General features: G+C 46.5%; 1 protein-coding gene across 1 annotated transcript in view; it reads left to right on the top strand.

Annotated features, from left to right (window-relative positions):
* Window positions 1-13,215, top strand: part of LOC133358592 (nectin-2-like) — a 32,300-nt gene extending 19,085 nt beyond the window's left edge. Inside the window, exons 9-13 of the mRNA XM_061576960.1 lie at window positions 3,735-3,783; window positions 6,763-6,899; window positions 8,990-9,038; window positions 11,187-11,222; window positions 12,279-13,215. Of these exons, the coding sequence (XP_061432944.1) occupies window positions 3,735-3,783; window positions 6,763-6,899; window positions 8,990-9,038; window positions 11,187-11,222; window positions 12,279-12,344 (337 nt within the window). The 3' untranslated portion in view covers window positions 12,345-13,215. The remainder of the gene's footprint in view (window positions 1-3,734; window positions 3,784-6,762; window positions 6,900-8,989; window positions 9,039-11,186; window positions 11,223-12,278) is intronic.
* The last annotated feature ends 1,479 nt before the right edge of the window (window positions 13,216-14,694 follow it).

Raw genomic sequence — 14,694 nt, 5'->3', positions numbered from 1 at the left:
GGGGTGAGTGCCTGACATCTCTTTGGTAACACGTTGTATATGAGGTCGGAGATTATAGTAGCCGAAGCCCCCGTATCGACCAACAATCGAAATTGAATTCCCTCAATATCCCCGAGAATAACCGACGAGCCCGTCGCCGCGGCCACGACCCTGTGGGCCAACTCGGACCACTGAACCGCGCGAAGTGGCCCCCGAACATCAGCCCCATTCCGCTCCCCACCCCTCAACGCAACGCGATTTACTGGTGTGCCGATTCGCGGTGTATGAGATGCGGGCAGGGACCGTGTGCGTGAGGTGTCGCGACATGCCTGGGGGTCTTGTGGAGCGGCCGGCGGACGGGCGGACGATGGTGGATGACCCGAAGCCCGGCGCCAGGGTGCTGGGCAACCCGATGCCAGGTGACCCAGCTGGCCACAGTTATAGCACGTGACGCCAGCCCACGCCCGCGGGGATCCGTGTCTCCCCCGGTTTTCCCCTTGGCGAGGCCGGTCGGCCCCCCTCCAACTGGCGGCCCGCTGTGACGCGAAGGCCTGGGCATCCGGGACCTCGTCCACTCTTGCAGCGGCGCACGCAGCCACCTGCCCATCCCGCTGGAGGAGCAACTCTGTGTGCAGGTAATGTGCCGCCCCCAGCGAGGAAAGGTTAGCTTCATCTTTGACGTGGATGGCAATCCTCAGTTCCCGAGCCAGCAGCAGCAACTTCTCCAGCACGATGGAGTCCAGGCCCACATCGTCCATTCGAGGGTAGGCTGCTTGAGCCAACGCCATCAGTGCACTCTGATAGGCAAGAGGTGTCTCGTCCGCCTCCCTCCTCCGACTGGCGAAACGATGTCTAGTTTCGGATGGAGGTCCATACACTAAGGCCATCCGATCGAGGGCCTCCTGCAAAGTGGAGCGTTGCCTCCGTAGAATAAGGAGGAACGTGGCCAAGGCCACGTCGTCCAAGGCGGAAGGCAGGGCTCGGAGAGCGATGTCAGCAGACCACCCAGCCGTCTCGGCATTTGCCACGAAACGGCGTGAAAAAGCAGCCCAGTCCCCCCCCTTTGCCGTGAAAACCTGAAGCGAAGGCAAGCGCTGTTGTAGCGCCGGGATGTAGTCCCCCCTCGAAGACAGCAGCGTCCCAAGTGCAATATATGAAGCATTTTCCGGCGGCAGAATATCAGACGGAATCGGCGGGCACCTACCCGAAAACTCTGCTTCTCCCGATGTAAGGCCGCAGATGGCGGATGTGACGCGGGCCACCTCTGCCCCCTGACCTCCTGGGCGGTTGACGTCATGTCCCCCGGAAGCGGTGACCCCCCCGGCGGAAGTGACGTCATCCCCGGCGGCCGCATCCCCGGCGGAAGTGACGTCTCCCCCTCCGGAGGTGACGTCAAAGTTTTGCGCGGGAATGGCGCGTTTCTCGGCGGGAACCCGTCCCATCCTCCGGCCTGGTACTCCACCCGGCGCTCCCGCTCCCCCCAGCGTGAGCTCGTCGAGGATGGAGGCAGCGGCATGGAGGAGATCGGCCAGCCGGGCATGGGCTGACTGGATCGCCCATCCCGACGTCGGCGGACTCCTGGAGGGCCCCGGAGAACCCGAGCCCGCCCCCGCAGACCCGTCCCCCGGAAATGGCGCTCCCGCCTCCGGCTCAGCGTCTCCCTCGACGTCCTTCTCCTGGCCCCTGGTGAGCGTTTTCTGTCTTGTCTCCATGTCGGCGAGGTTCTTTGGCCGCTTCTAACACCAATTGTAGTATTCTTGAATGAGACCGACACTTCGTAGAGGCCACACGCTTTTATTCCGATAACACTAGTCCTCAGGACTCACTGGGGAAACAGTCCCACACACACAACCTAGGGAGGTACAGCCTCCGGCTCTATTCTCATTTCTCTCCTTCCCTAGCCTCCAGCTACTCTGTTACTCTCTTCCCTAGCCTACAGCTACTCAGCTACTCTCTTCCCTAGCCTACAGCTACTCAGCCCACTCAGTTCCAGCAGGGCGGCATCCTTGAGGCTTGGGGGTCCAGGATCTCCGGCTCTCCTCCTTCAGCTTCTCCTCCGATCGACCCCCTCCGCTCTCCGGGAGCCGTCTTATATATCCCCTCTCTCTGAGGGGCGGGGGTGTCTCGGGCCCTGGCTCTCGCCAGCCCCCTCCCCTCAGAGCCGTTCCAACCACCTCTCGTCCCTATCGATCCGGGCCGGTCCAGACCGGTACGTACCTCTCCCCTAGCTTGTGTGACCTGTGTGACCTGTGTCAACCTTGGTGTCAACCTTGACCACCACAGAAGCAAGGAGATGGTGAAGATTAATATGCCTGCCTATCGCCTGAGTTTGTAAACCCTACGAATTGGGGTAAAGCACACGGTGGTGACCCATGGCACTCCTTGACGGTGCAGTGATGCATGGCAAAAGCGTTCCTTATCTATATACAGCAGACTCTTGATTATGATGGGGAGGATGGCTGCCGATAATTAAAAATCGTTGATAATCCAAAGTTTCATCAATTAAAACTCACAAAATCAATGATCAGATAAATCACTCAAAATTAAGCACAACTGACAATTTCGATTTAGATAGAATACTAATAGTTGACCAAACGATGTGCGTGCCCAGTGATAACACTTTCCTGCTCCCGCACCTACTAAATGGATAGCAGAACCACGCAAATCAACATCAATCAGACTCTGCCCACTGTTGTAACGATATGCAACTACTGTACTGTAGAGGTGATCACGTGGATTTTGGATAAACCGAAGCAACATTTATCCGGTTTAAATAAGTAACTTGTAATACACATTTCCAAGAATAACAATGTATAAAGGTTTTTAGATGATTAGTTTGTGCTTGAGGGAACATTCATGAGTTATTAATTTATGTTAAAATCCCAGGTGCGTGGTTAGTTCCTAAATCACATAAAGCGCACGTGGATAATCGAGTCTACTGTATAGATTTAACATGCGCAAGTGTCATGTCTGTCCATCACGCTTTGCATCTCGTACACGGTAAGTCATACAAAAACATAAAACGTGTTTCTCTTGGTGAGGACATTGCCACAAAATTTACCTTGGAAATTCCAAACAAATTAAAGTCCAACACAAAGAAATCATAGCCGATATATTCTGAGAGCGACTCTTGTTACATTAGTGGAGTCATCCTGAAGTTGGGTTCCCCATCGATTTATATTTAAACGTCATCATCCCTTATGCCATGCCGAATGGCCTCAGCTCATATAGGGTGACATCACCCGTTAGGGGCTGAATGACGATGTGATGAAATCACTGCATGTAACTCTGACTCCTCACTCAACGTGTTTGCGGGGGGACAAGGGCTTGTAGAAGTTATATCCCTCGCAAATACACGGGCAATGCTCGTGTAAATGTCTAATACACGGCAGACGGCATATATCAATAAGGAGTCTCTTCTTCAATCCACTCTCTCACCCATACTAGATGGCACTTCATACTCTGTGACAAGTGGTTAGCCGAGTGTCAATCGCCCTACACATACGAATTCATCTCTCAAGAGATGAGATATGCCATAACTTAAATTCTGGATGTTGACAAATGGATCAATGCAATTGGTTATTTAAATATTAGATAATGAACAGCCGACTGCAGCTGTATACATTGTTTGTTTGTGGGACAATGATTATATTGAAATGACACTGCTCATTGTAGAATGTATACTGGAATATAAACTAATACGGCATATATATATACACACAACATTGCGATATTACGTTTCACAATCCCTGCAGGCGAAAGGGTGAAGATGAAAATGACCAGCAAAGAGCCCCAGTTGAAACGGTAAGTGTTCAATTAAGTGACATGCATTGACACAAATTACAACAGCACAAAGGCACTTCCACATCTTTGGATAATAATCTACCTGCAAAGTGTTCACGCAAGTGTGGTCCAGTCCATCCATTCAAGGACGACTGTTGTCCATCGATTTAACGAATTTAATTGGTTCCCGCGAAAACCATTGTTAATTGAAATGATCGTTAATCGAATATAGGATATTTGTTACAAGACAATCGGAAGTTGACCTTTTTCACCATATAAACAGTTACAATATGTAAACACACTCAACGAGAAACAAATTATCATGCTCCGCTGCAACCACTCTGACCACATCACCGGAATCTGCCAGAACTTCCCTCTGGAACAAATGTGGAAAAATTAAGCGATAAAGCTGCTGAATGGAGTCAGTGAGGAATCACCCCCAGTGACAGTTCACGTCTGGGCTCCAATTCCATAGTGCTCACATGGCGGAGACTAAACAGACTTAGTGAGTTTCGATTTAAAGCTTTCGTGACTGCAGGGATTCATCTTCTTGGTTCTTTCGGTAAAGTCACGCTCTTTTGTTAAGGCGCTCTTTCTTCCACCTCCAACGCAGCTTATATATAAGCTCCTAGCTTGGCATTGTCTCATTCTTCACCTGAGGACGGCTGCTTGCGTTGTGGCCGAAACGTCGTGAGAATTGTTTTATTTTTATTATTTTATTACTTCCCTTCTACGTGACTTTACCGAAAGAACCAAGAAGAAGACTTAGTGAGCTTTGGCAGACGCAACTCTCTCATGGAATCATGGGGGCGGCTTGTGCATGAACAACCAATATGTTTATCAGGAGAACCAAACTACACAGACCGTCTCTTGAGATACTCTGCAGCACCCATAATGCACTCATCAATATTTGATAATACCAATTCCAGAAGTGGTGGCCTGTGCAGAATATTGGGAAAAGACCGTATAGGTTGGACAGGAGACACGACGAAGGCGAAGACCAGTTAAAATGAATGGCTTCTACTCTTAAGTAGGTCAACTTTGCTGCTTGTCCTCTGCTTTGAAGAGCCTATTTTTTTCCACGGCCCTTCAACCTGAGTGAAACATCGGGCATCATGCCGAACACCACACACAGCATAGCCGCCATTCGCCACTATGTGTTGGTGACATCACCACGGTGTTTATGCTAGGCTATGTGCACTTTAAAGCCACGTGAAGTGTCGAACGGCCGCTGGCAGGACGTCATGGGACAGACCCAGCAGGAGCCATGGGTTGATTGACTGAGATGACTGGCTGATGCACCACCTGTGCCCCCTACTGTGCCAACCCACAAGTACAATGAAGAACAAAAACATTGGATGACAACGGAGTGGCGCTACAACACTTCCTGTCACATTATTTATGTGACCCGATATTCTTGGAATGTCGCTTTTTGGTGAAGTGAGTGGAACGCCTTGGGGTGCTAGATTTCACATGGAACTAGCATAAGTACCCGGCGTTGCCCGGGTGAAAAATATATTTCTTAATAACCTTACATATATACACAGATGGGCTGCTACCCCTGCCCCCCCCCCCCAGCCACGATCTCCTCGGCCGCTGTGCAGTAATATGTACGGCCTATAGTGTGGTGGGGTGTCGAGGCCTAGTAGCGTGCAGAGCCTCCGGCCTCGCCTAAATTGCCCACCCGGCTGAGGCTGGGTACGGGTGCCGTTCCCCCCCCCCCCCCCGCGCTACAATAATACTGTCTAATCGCTATATTTTTATAATCTACCGACCCTATAATAGTAATTGCACACATTGTGGTGGGGGGGGAGTGAAGAGGACGTGAAACTTTGATGAATTTACCTCAGAGTCGCGTGTTAATGCGTGCGCCTATTTTTAACGGGAATTAAAAATGGCGTCCACCCCGCGGCGAATGCGTCGCTACCCGTTGCCAGGGGCAACCGCCGGACCAATCGTGTCTCGCAAATCCCTGACATTTCGTCCAATGAAACTGCGTATGGTCCGATACACAGACACACACACAGACAGATAGACAGACAGATTCGCGATTTTATATATATAGATTACCGTCATTACCGGTTGACTATCAGCAAGACCAACGCCTCCATCCCACTGTAGTTGACTGAATTATCACACACGATTTATACGTAGGCTTTCACGACCAAATGTTATGATTCGTACGTAAGTTTCTGTTTGGGTTACATCAGGAGCCTTTGGTAACAGCTGATAATGATGGATGTATTGCCCAGAGGGAAATATTGCATACAATTGTCACAATGTAGCTTGGGGTTTTTCAACGTTGCGGTTTGCTGCTAAACCAAATGGAATGGAATATTTGCTAAAGTGACAACTCGATTTGATTGGCGACCAGAGTTGTATTCCCACTCACAACACCAGGGTCAATTATGTGAATGGATCCTGGGCCTCCTCTACGTCGACTCTGCCTCAAATGAGTACCTGGTGTGGTGTGCAAACATCACCACTGGGGAGTCAAAGACCAGGTGTGGTGCTAGCCACCCACCCCCTCATTTGCCGTGCTGGCCTTTAAAGGTGCTCAAATACAGCACTTGGCCCAACAGTCTGTTAAAGCTATACGGGGGGTCTTTGTCTTTGTGTGCAATCTTCGGGACTCATTGCACCATGTCTGACGAGAAAGCCAGCATCAGGAATCAAGGTAAGTGAAAATAAAAAAAGATTTATTTATCTATTTGTTACTTTATTTAACGTTTTTTTTTTACAATACAATATTTCTAAGAGTATTACATGCAAATGTACAATGTTTCTTATTTGTGAGTTTAACAATGCTTCCCCTTTTGTGTTAAACCAAACACACATCTTATAACACTAACAGTATGTGCATTTAAATGCGGCACATTTTTGTATTCTGACTTACGATGCGTTCCACTTAGGAACCAGCCTCAGGAGGAACAGAACCCTGTTCGTAAGTCGATGACTGCCTCGTACCTCTCAATAATATCTCTTCCCCCTCTCATTCAGCCGCAACACAAAGAGCTTCCGTACGAATACATCGACAGCAAGCTGCCATCCCGCAGTGTGGCGTTAGAACGGCCACCCTTGGGGGGTGTCACGGCAATGCCTGAATATGACACTGTGCCTGAAGAACTCTCTTCTTGGTATGTCCGAGCATTCAAGCCATTTTTCAATATCGACTTTAATAGCAGCTTTTCATCTGTTTGTTTGGATGGAAAGAGCTCACCAAATACTGTGTGTGAATTGAACGACTAACGGATGTATTATTAACAGTTGAATTGATCAATAATTTGGCAAAAGTTTACAAGGTTATTTAATTGGCATTTCGCAATACAAAAAAATGAGATCGAGGAAGGGAGTTACCGTGTACCCCCGAGTGATCTCCATTGGCATTTAAGCTGTTTATTCTTCACAGGAACTGTAGATTATACATTTATACACTGTAGTCTTTAGCAATATGCCATGTGTGTTGCAACGGTTAGGAAGCTCAACGCATAACTGGAAGGTTGTAAGTTCAAATACTTCCAAAAAAGAGCTTTGGAGTTCATCGTAAATACTCCAGGATAAATATTCTGATTGTGAGTGTATAAAATGAACATCACATTGTGAGCTTCAGAATTATGGTGATTTATATCCGTGAAATATGTTTCGTGTTATAAATTGTGTTCTCTAGTTACAAGTCCAGACAACCATAATAGAGTTTTCTGGGTTAGATCGTGTAAATATATAAATGTGTCGTTAAACCCGCCACCACCCGACAGCCAGTTAGAAAGGTTTGTCACGTAAACAGAACATGGTGTGTTGAAGAGCAAAGCCACAATGTCTCGGCCTCGCTGTGCGCTGCATTGCACAACTATCCGAGTAGATAACCTCGCATACAATAAACCTTCAGAGCCAGGGTCAACATCTGACTCCAAACGTATTTAATGAATTGAACGAGGTAAAACCGATGGAAAAACACAGCACAAATACAGCATATGTTAATACTTGGAAATATCAATACAATGAATGAACACTACAGCATCATAACGTTGTCCTAAATAACATGAAACTCAACAATAGATCCTGGATAGACCAGGCACCTACATTAGTACTGAATAGCTATACAAGAGAATAAGCTACTGTGTTAAGTGAGGGCACATCGTGTAATCACCATACTGCAGCCTAAATGTACAGCACTACACATAACACTGAACTGTGGATGAGATATTTCGTCATCCTTGCTCTCAAGATCGCAATAAGGTTACATGGGTACAAGTCTGACTCGACTTATTCAATTACAAGTAACATTCACAATAAGGCAAGTGGCAGGCTTCGTTGTTAACTAGGCCTCATATTTGTCATAACAATTCAATAGCATTATAACGGCATTTACAGCATTATAACGATCATTATAACATTATAACAGCATTCCCAGTATTATAAGAAGATAAACGAACTTACAGATAATGCTTCTTAAAGTCCCAAAATGAACAGTTGCACCTGTCTTCACTGGGACGCTATTTGTGCCACCATGTTGTACTCTGTGTAATGGCTGATACCCTGCTGCATGGCTTAGAGGATGTCCAATCGTAACTTCCTGGTCACGTGACCAAACTCAACATCCAAACAGGAAATTCCTGTGTACACACACCCCCACACCTGCCGTGAGGCAGACCACACAACATTTATAATCTGAGTACGACGTTTCACCAGTAATTACAACCAGCATCATCAGGCGGCAGCCAGATTTGTGGAGAAATCCTGTTTCGTTCTTAAAAGAGGGGTAGAGATGTGATAACGTGACTTGTGAGCCCTCTTTGAGCGAAATGAGGGGGGGGGGGGGGGATTAATGAATGCATATAAATGACAATGGGTAACCCTTTCCGATTGGTTTATTCATATGGTAATCAACATACATTATGCATGCCTGAAACTAGCCTACATCGTTTTTGCTTCGTAAATGTAATGCTCTTAAGTTCATTGCAAAAAAAATACATTAGATCGTAATGGTTTGAAGTCGTGTACTTGATTACATTTTTACCAATGTTGCATATACGTTGGCAATTGGAAGTGCTACAATTTGATAAAACAAAGTCAGTGTAGAAGTTGACGTGGTTATTTGTCTTCAGAAAATGATAGGAGAAGACAACAATGAGCTACTCATACTGTTTGTGTTATGTAACTATTTAAATGATGCGCAGATTTTACAATTTTAATTAATTCACCTTTTTTTTAAACTTCACTCTTTCAGGAACCGCATGCAACATCTGGATGAGAGAATAGTGAGTTCTACCGAAACGGTGGGTGAATTTATTCTGCTGCCTACCTCTTCCAACACAATTAATATAATTAGAAACGTCAAATGTCGTTGAGATCCGACCAATTTACACATTGAACGCAGCTTCATTGCATCCCATGTCTCATACTAAATACTTCGTGAATCTTATAATGCGTTTGCACTCTTCTCTATTCACGGTGCAAAAGTGTTCAGGATCCTGAGTTTGGGTGCGTGCATAAGATGCTAACAATTTCATGTCAGTAAGTTAGCCGGATGAAGGGTCGGGAGACAGGGACCTAGGATAAGGGGCATAACCCCTACAGACTAGATGGGAACCGGACTCAGAGGGGTGGAAGGAAAACATTCTCGTTAGGGTCGTCTCTTATGTTTTTCTTAATGTCAGGCGTGTTTCGGTTATATCCCTCCCTGCCCTTGTCATCCCCCCCCCCCCCTTTAAAAAGAAAACTACCTTTACCCCTTTCTTTGTGACCCCATCTAATTTGGGGCAGCGAGAGGTCCCACTCCCCATCTCTCTATCCCCTGCTTTATTTTATGTTGACGGTGTGTGTACGTGCGTCACGACGCGATGTAATTGCCTGAATAAAAATATAATTAAAAATTGTAAACGATAGTTTAAAAAATATATGATAATTTAATGTCAGTATCGCATATGCAACTTGTAAGTTCATTCTAGATTTGAAGCTTTCCTGACTACAGGAATCCATCCTCTTTTGTTCTTTCAGTAAAGTTTACCGAAAGAACCAAAGAGTTTGTAAGTTCATATTGTAAGAAAAAAAGAGTGATTTAGACAATCAAGGAGGTTGTGATTGGTGGGGGCGCATGTGCAGGATGGTCGTGGGTGGGGGTGGTCATGTTATAATTGATACGGGCATTAGAGTGACACCCAGAGGCCAGAAACCAGCTGCGGAAACAGCTGATATATTTGGCAGCGAGAGATAATAATCTATGGCAGATAATGGTGGAATGAATATTAAATCCTCCTTGATACTATTGTGACCTCTTAACCTTGATATGCCTACCAACTCTCTTACATACTATGGTATATGTAGACCAATTTACCGTTGAACCTGGGTGTAACCAGCGGCCACTTTTGAGTCGTCGCTTCCTTGCTCTCTTGCCGGACAGGGTAGAGTCTGTTCTCCTATAACACTGGTCAACACACTTTTTCTGGCATAAGGTATTCCAACGATTTTAAGGTAATTTTGGGGTGCTGATTCCAAATTTGTCTATCACATCATGTTTTTGAGATATCAAATATTGCATTTTGAATAAAAACTGCAGAAGAAAAATATTAAATAAATGTGGATATCTACATAAAATGATATTAAAAACACACTATCCTAAAAATACAGCACCATATTTTAACACTAAAGCAGTCACTGACTCGCACAAATTTGCAATCATAAGTGACAGAGTTAATTTTGGGTAAAATCAATGAAAATGGGGTATGCCGATAGCATAAAAATGATGTGATAGAGCAAATCTGAGATCACATTTGGAATCAGCACCCTGAAATTAGTCTAAAACAGCTGCAAAAGTCCAGGCCAGAAAAAAATATATTTGTTTTGCCGACCAGTGTAATCAGTCGTCGTTGCATTCCTGAAGAACACCGCATTTTGGAAAAAATGCGTTTTAATAAATTATATGAGATAAAGCACAGTCTGTGATAACGTGTGAGATGTGTACGTAGGTCGAACAAAGACTGAGGCACGTGGGTAGCATCTAGAAGCATCCAGCAACATCCCGCCTTATGTGATGCTACGCCGAGGCAGCCGTACAAACCGCTTATTCCTACCCGCGCGACGTAGTTCTGTTCACTCAATTGCGTTATATTAAATTTGCATCCGTGTTATGAAAAATATGTTCCCTAATACACGAATTACATGATATGTAATTCGCGTTACGAAAGCACGCATTACACAGCACATAGAACATTGCAATCCTGCCTCCTTCTGTAACCACGTGGGGCAACGCTAGCACCAATTGAACACCCTGTGCATTAAGAGCTTCTTTGCATTCCTGCATAAATACGCAAGAATAATGCTCGCTGCGTTGATAACATTTGATTTTTAAACAACTTTTGTTCCAAAGAACATTGCGTCTGAATTTAACCCTAATTGTGTACTTTCCGCGAAATATCCCATTGCAGAACCCACCAAACCAAACGGCCAGTAGTCACTACGAGGTAAGAGCTTCATACACAGAAAGACATCTGTTAACTAAGGATGACTTGGAACAATGTAATATAATTACATTTAGATGGACTGTTAAAAATAGGCAATGCCAAAGCCAAATGTTAAAGTGTCTCTGCTCAGACAAAGCGTCGCTTAGTGATGATCTCCATTGGTGGCTCCGAGTCACATGGTGCCAATTCCAATCGGAAGTGCGGGGGGAAAGACAACATCCTTAACAGAACAAGCAGTTTTAAAGAAATGAGTTTGCAATCTAGATTATAATTAAAAAGTGCCATAGCTCCCAGTAGCTTCCTAATATTGGAAGGGAAACGACGTTCCAGACGGCTGCAGAAGCGCATCCAAAAGCGCACCCAGATGGTCGATGAGAAAAGTCGACGACGTCTGCCGCTACGATGTGGAAGTTCTCCATGTGGATTTTTTAAAAAATACCGGAAAATCAATCAATCATTATTTAAGATTGCTTATTTTTGTACATTCTTGAAATACATTGTTTTTAGGTGTTGTGTGTATGTATTTTTAAATTATGTTTTAAGTTTGTCTACTCTATGAATTTGGCATAAATAATTACTGTACGGTACTTACCACTCCAATCTTGAAGACTCTGCACCCGGTGATGTACTTACTATGCTCTTGTTTCAACAACTTGTGTTTGACGATCGCCAGACTGATGTAGCCTTTAGACCAGTGCTCCTGCGAATGCCGAATTACACACACTTGGTGCCTGATGGCACCGTGCATATTTTCTGTTTTTATTAACTGTAGTTATTGGTCATGAAAATGTATATGCGTCCATTATTTTCATGGTTTAAGTTATTATATGTAGTGTATAATGTATTGTATAGAATATTTGACGCTGAAATCAAGCGTAGCTACTTTTTGTCATCCACGTGGTTCTGATCGCCGGATTGGTTACAGCCTTTTGAGCGGTTTTGCCGGTTCGGCATAGGACCGCCGGATAATGTTGAAAGCCAGATAATCGATTATTGTATTTTATCGACGCATCGCTTAATGAGAATGCAAGTGTCGTTTTCTATTTTATTTTGCAGCTTCTGAAGCCGCGTGCGGAAAGCGTCTACGACAAATTAAACCACCCCACGTACATGAACGCTTGAAAGTGACCACCTCGGGAACCACGCGCGCACTTAACACCGCCAGCAATCAGCACTCACGTGGAATTCAAAATGCAAGAGCCCACGGGGATGAATCCCAGGTTACATTTATCCGTCATAACGACGCACAAAGATCCACGTATAGCGAGTAGCAGCTATGAAGGTCGGCTAGGCACATGAGGGGGTGGGTGGTAAACACCACGCCTGACCACCTTTGTCTCTAAAGTTGTCATGTTTATACATCACACCAGGTCCACATTTGAGGCCCATGACCGGTTCAGATAATCGCTATCACTGGTGTTGGTCGTGATGGGGAATCGAACTCGGGTCGTAGCCGGGTTCGTAGCACAGCATGTTAATCGCTACGCTACCACTCCCCACACACACAACAACCGCCATTCGCCACTAAGTGGTGGTGACGTCTCCATGACGCTTGTGCCAGGCCATGTGCACCTTGAGGCCACGTGAAGTGTCGAACGCCCGCTGGCAGGAGATTGGAGGGCGACTGACTCCAACTGCCCAGTAGCGTCCTTCACGAGCCTCCTCCACAGAGGCCGATCTTGACACTGCTGGTACCAGTCATTGGCAAGTCCACTCAGCTCCACATCCTCCTGTACCACGTCACTTCATCTCTTCTCTAGCCCGTGCCGCACCCATTTAGCCCCCTCGATCCGGCCGAACAAAAGCTGTTTAGGCATGTGATAGCTGGGCATGCGGGCTACATGACCCAGCTAACGCAGCCTTGCCTGCCGGAGGAACTCACCGATGGGACTTTGTCCAGATCTTTCAAGGATATGTGAGCTCCTCGCACAATCCACCTTGGTTAAACCCAAGATGGATCGTAGGCAGGCCAGCCTAAATGTTTCTAACCGACGAAGATGTTCCATGAGGGAGGTCCACGTTTCGCAAGCGTAGAGAAGGGAGGGAATGACTGTGGCCGAGAAGACCTGAAGCTTCATGCGGAGCGACAGACCAGGTAGCTTCCACACAGCGTTACACAACCGATGAAAAAATCATGCCACTCGACTGATTTGGAGTGAGACCTCTGCAGTCAAACCGGAGCCGGTCATGATCACACTGCCCAGGTATGGGAAACTCTCCATTCTCGCCACAACTGCCCTATCACCAATTGGGAGTTGTGGGGGTGGAGTGTCCGATGGTACAAAATACCCATGCAGGTGCTTAGTTTTGGTGGGGCTGATGGTATGTCCCCACCTCTTAGTGGCAAGCTCCAGGTTTAGCAACAGCGCCTCCAACTCCTCCTCTGAGTGAGCAGCAATTACCAGATCATCGGCATACATAACATGGTTGATCAATAGGGAGCCATCCCTTGACTGCACCTGGGCATCGATCAGCCTCCCATTGTATCTGTACCAGATGGACATTTCTCTGGTACAGCTATTGAAGGCTTCATGAACTACGTGGTCGAAATCGATGTTAAATAATGTGGGAGCAAGAGGACATCCCTGTCGCGCCCCAAAGTGAACAGGGAATGGCTCCGACTCCTGGCCACACAAACACAGATACACACACATTTGACAAACACACAGACATGTAAGTATCGGTTATCAGCTGTATCTGAGTCTGTATTGAAAACTCACCTGTTCAAACTGGCCTTCACCCCCTGGTTCTGTTTTTATTTCCTCCTTTCTACACACGGCTAAATTGGGATATGTATACAGATTAAATGCATCTTGTAAATGTAAATAATTATGATTAACTGAACAGTACATTACATGGGTCCTGGGCTTGGACAGTTCCGAGTCGAGCGGCGAGTGATGGAGGACGGTGCAGGGCTGGATTGTAGATCCCCGATGTGGTTTTTACAATAAAAAAAATCTGTATCGGCATCTATGCTACTGATGTGCTCCAGTTGTTTTATACATCTGTATTGGGCTCAAACGGAGACTCAGACGTACTTTTGGAGGCAACACATTTATTAACATTACCACGTTAACACGACGGGGTAAATGCCCCTTCACCAGACAGTACGCTATGGTGGTGGACCACCAGGCTATCAACACTAATCACACATAGCTAGCTACAACGGACCGGACCACAGCTCGGGTCCGGGTCCTCGTGTTGGAGACTGTAGAACGTGAACGTGGAGCAGGGACGTGAAGTCTTCGGGACGACCACCTCGAATTCTGGAGGAGGATCTCCAACTAGCCACGTGATCACCCCAGCCCCCCTTTGGGGTCCCGGGGTAGACACCTCCGGTCACGTGTCATGGCCCCTTGAAACCCCGTTCCGAGGCCGGCACCCTCGTACGCTATCCTGTAGGGGCTGGCACTGCACGCAGCGCATGGTGCCATCCATTGCTGCCAGTCAGTGCTCCCTGAGCCCCGCTCAG

This window comes from Lethenteron reissneri, chromosome 62, assembly GCF_015708825.2.
Source record: "Lethenteron reissneri isolate LAM-NWPU_2019-01 chromosome 62, ASM1570882v1, whole genome shotgun sequence".
Classification (NCBI taxonomy): domain Eukaryota; kingdom Metazoa; phylum Chordata; class Hyperoartia; order Petromyzontiformes; family Petromyzontidae; genus Lethenteron; species Lethenteron reissneri.
Note: the sequence above shows the minus strand (reverse complement) of the source record. Positions and strands in the feature narration are given on the sequence as shown.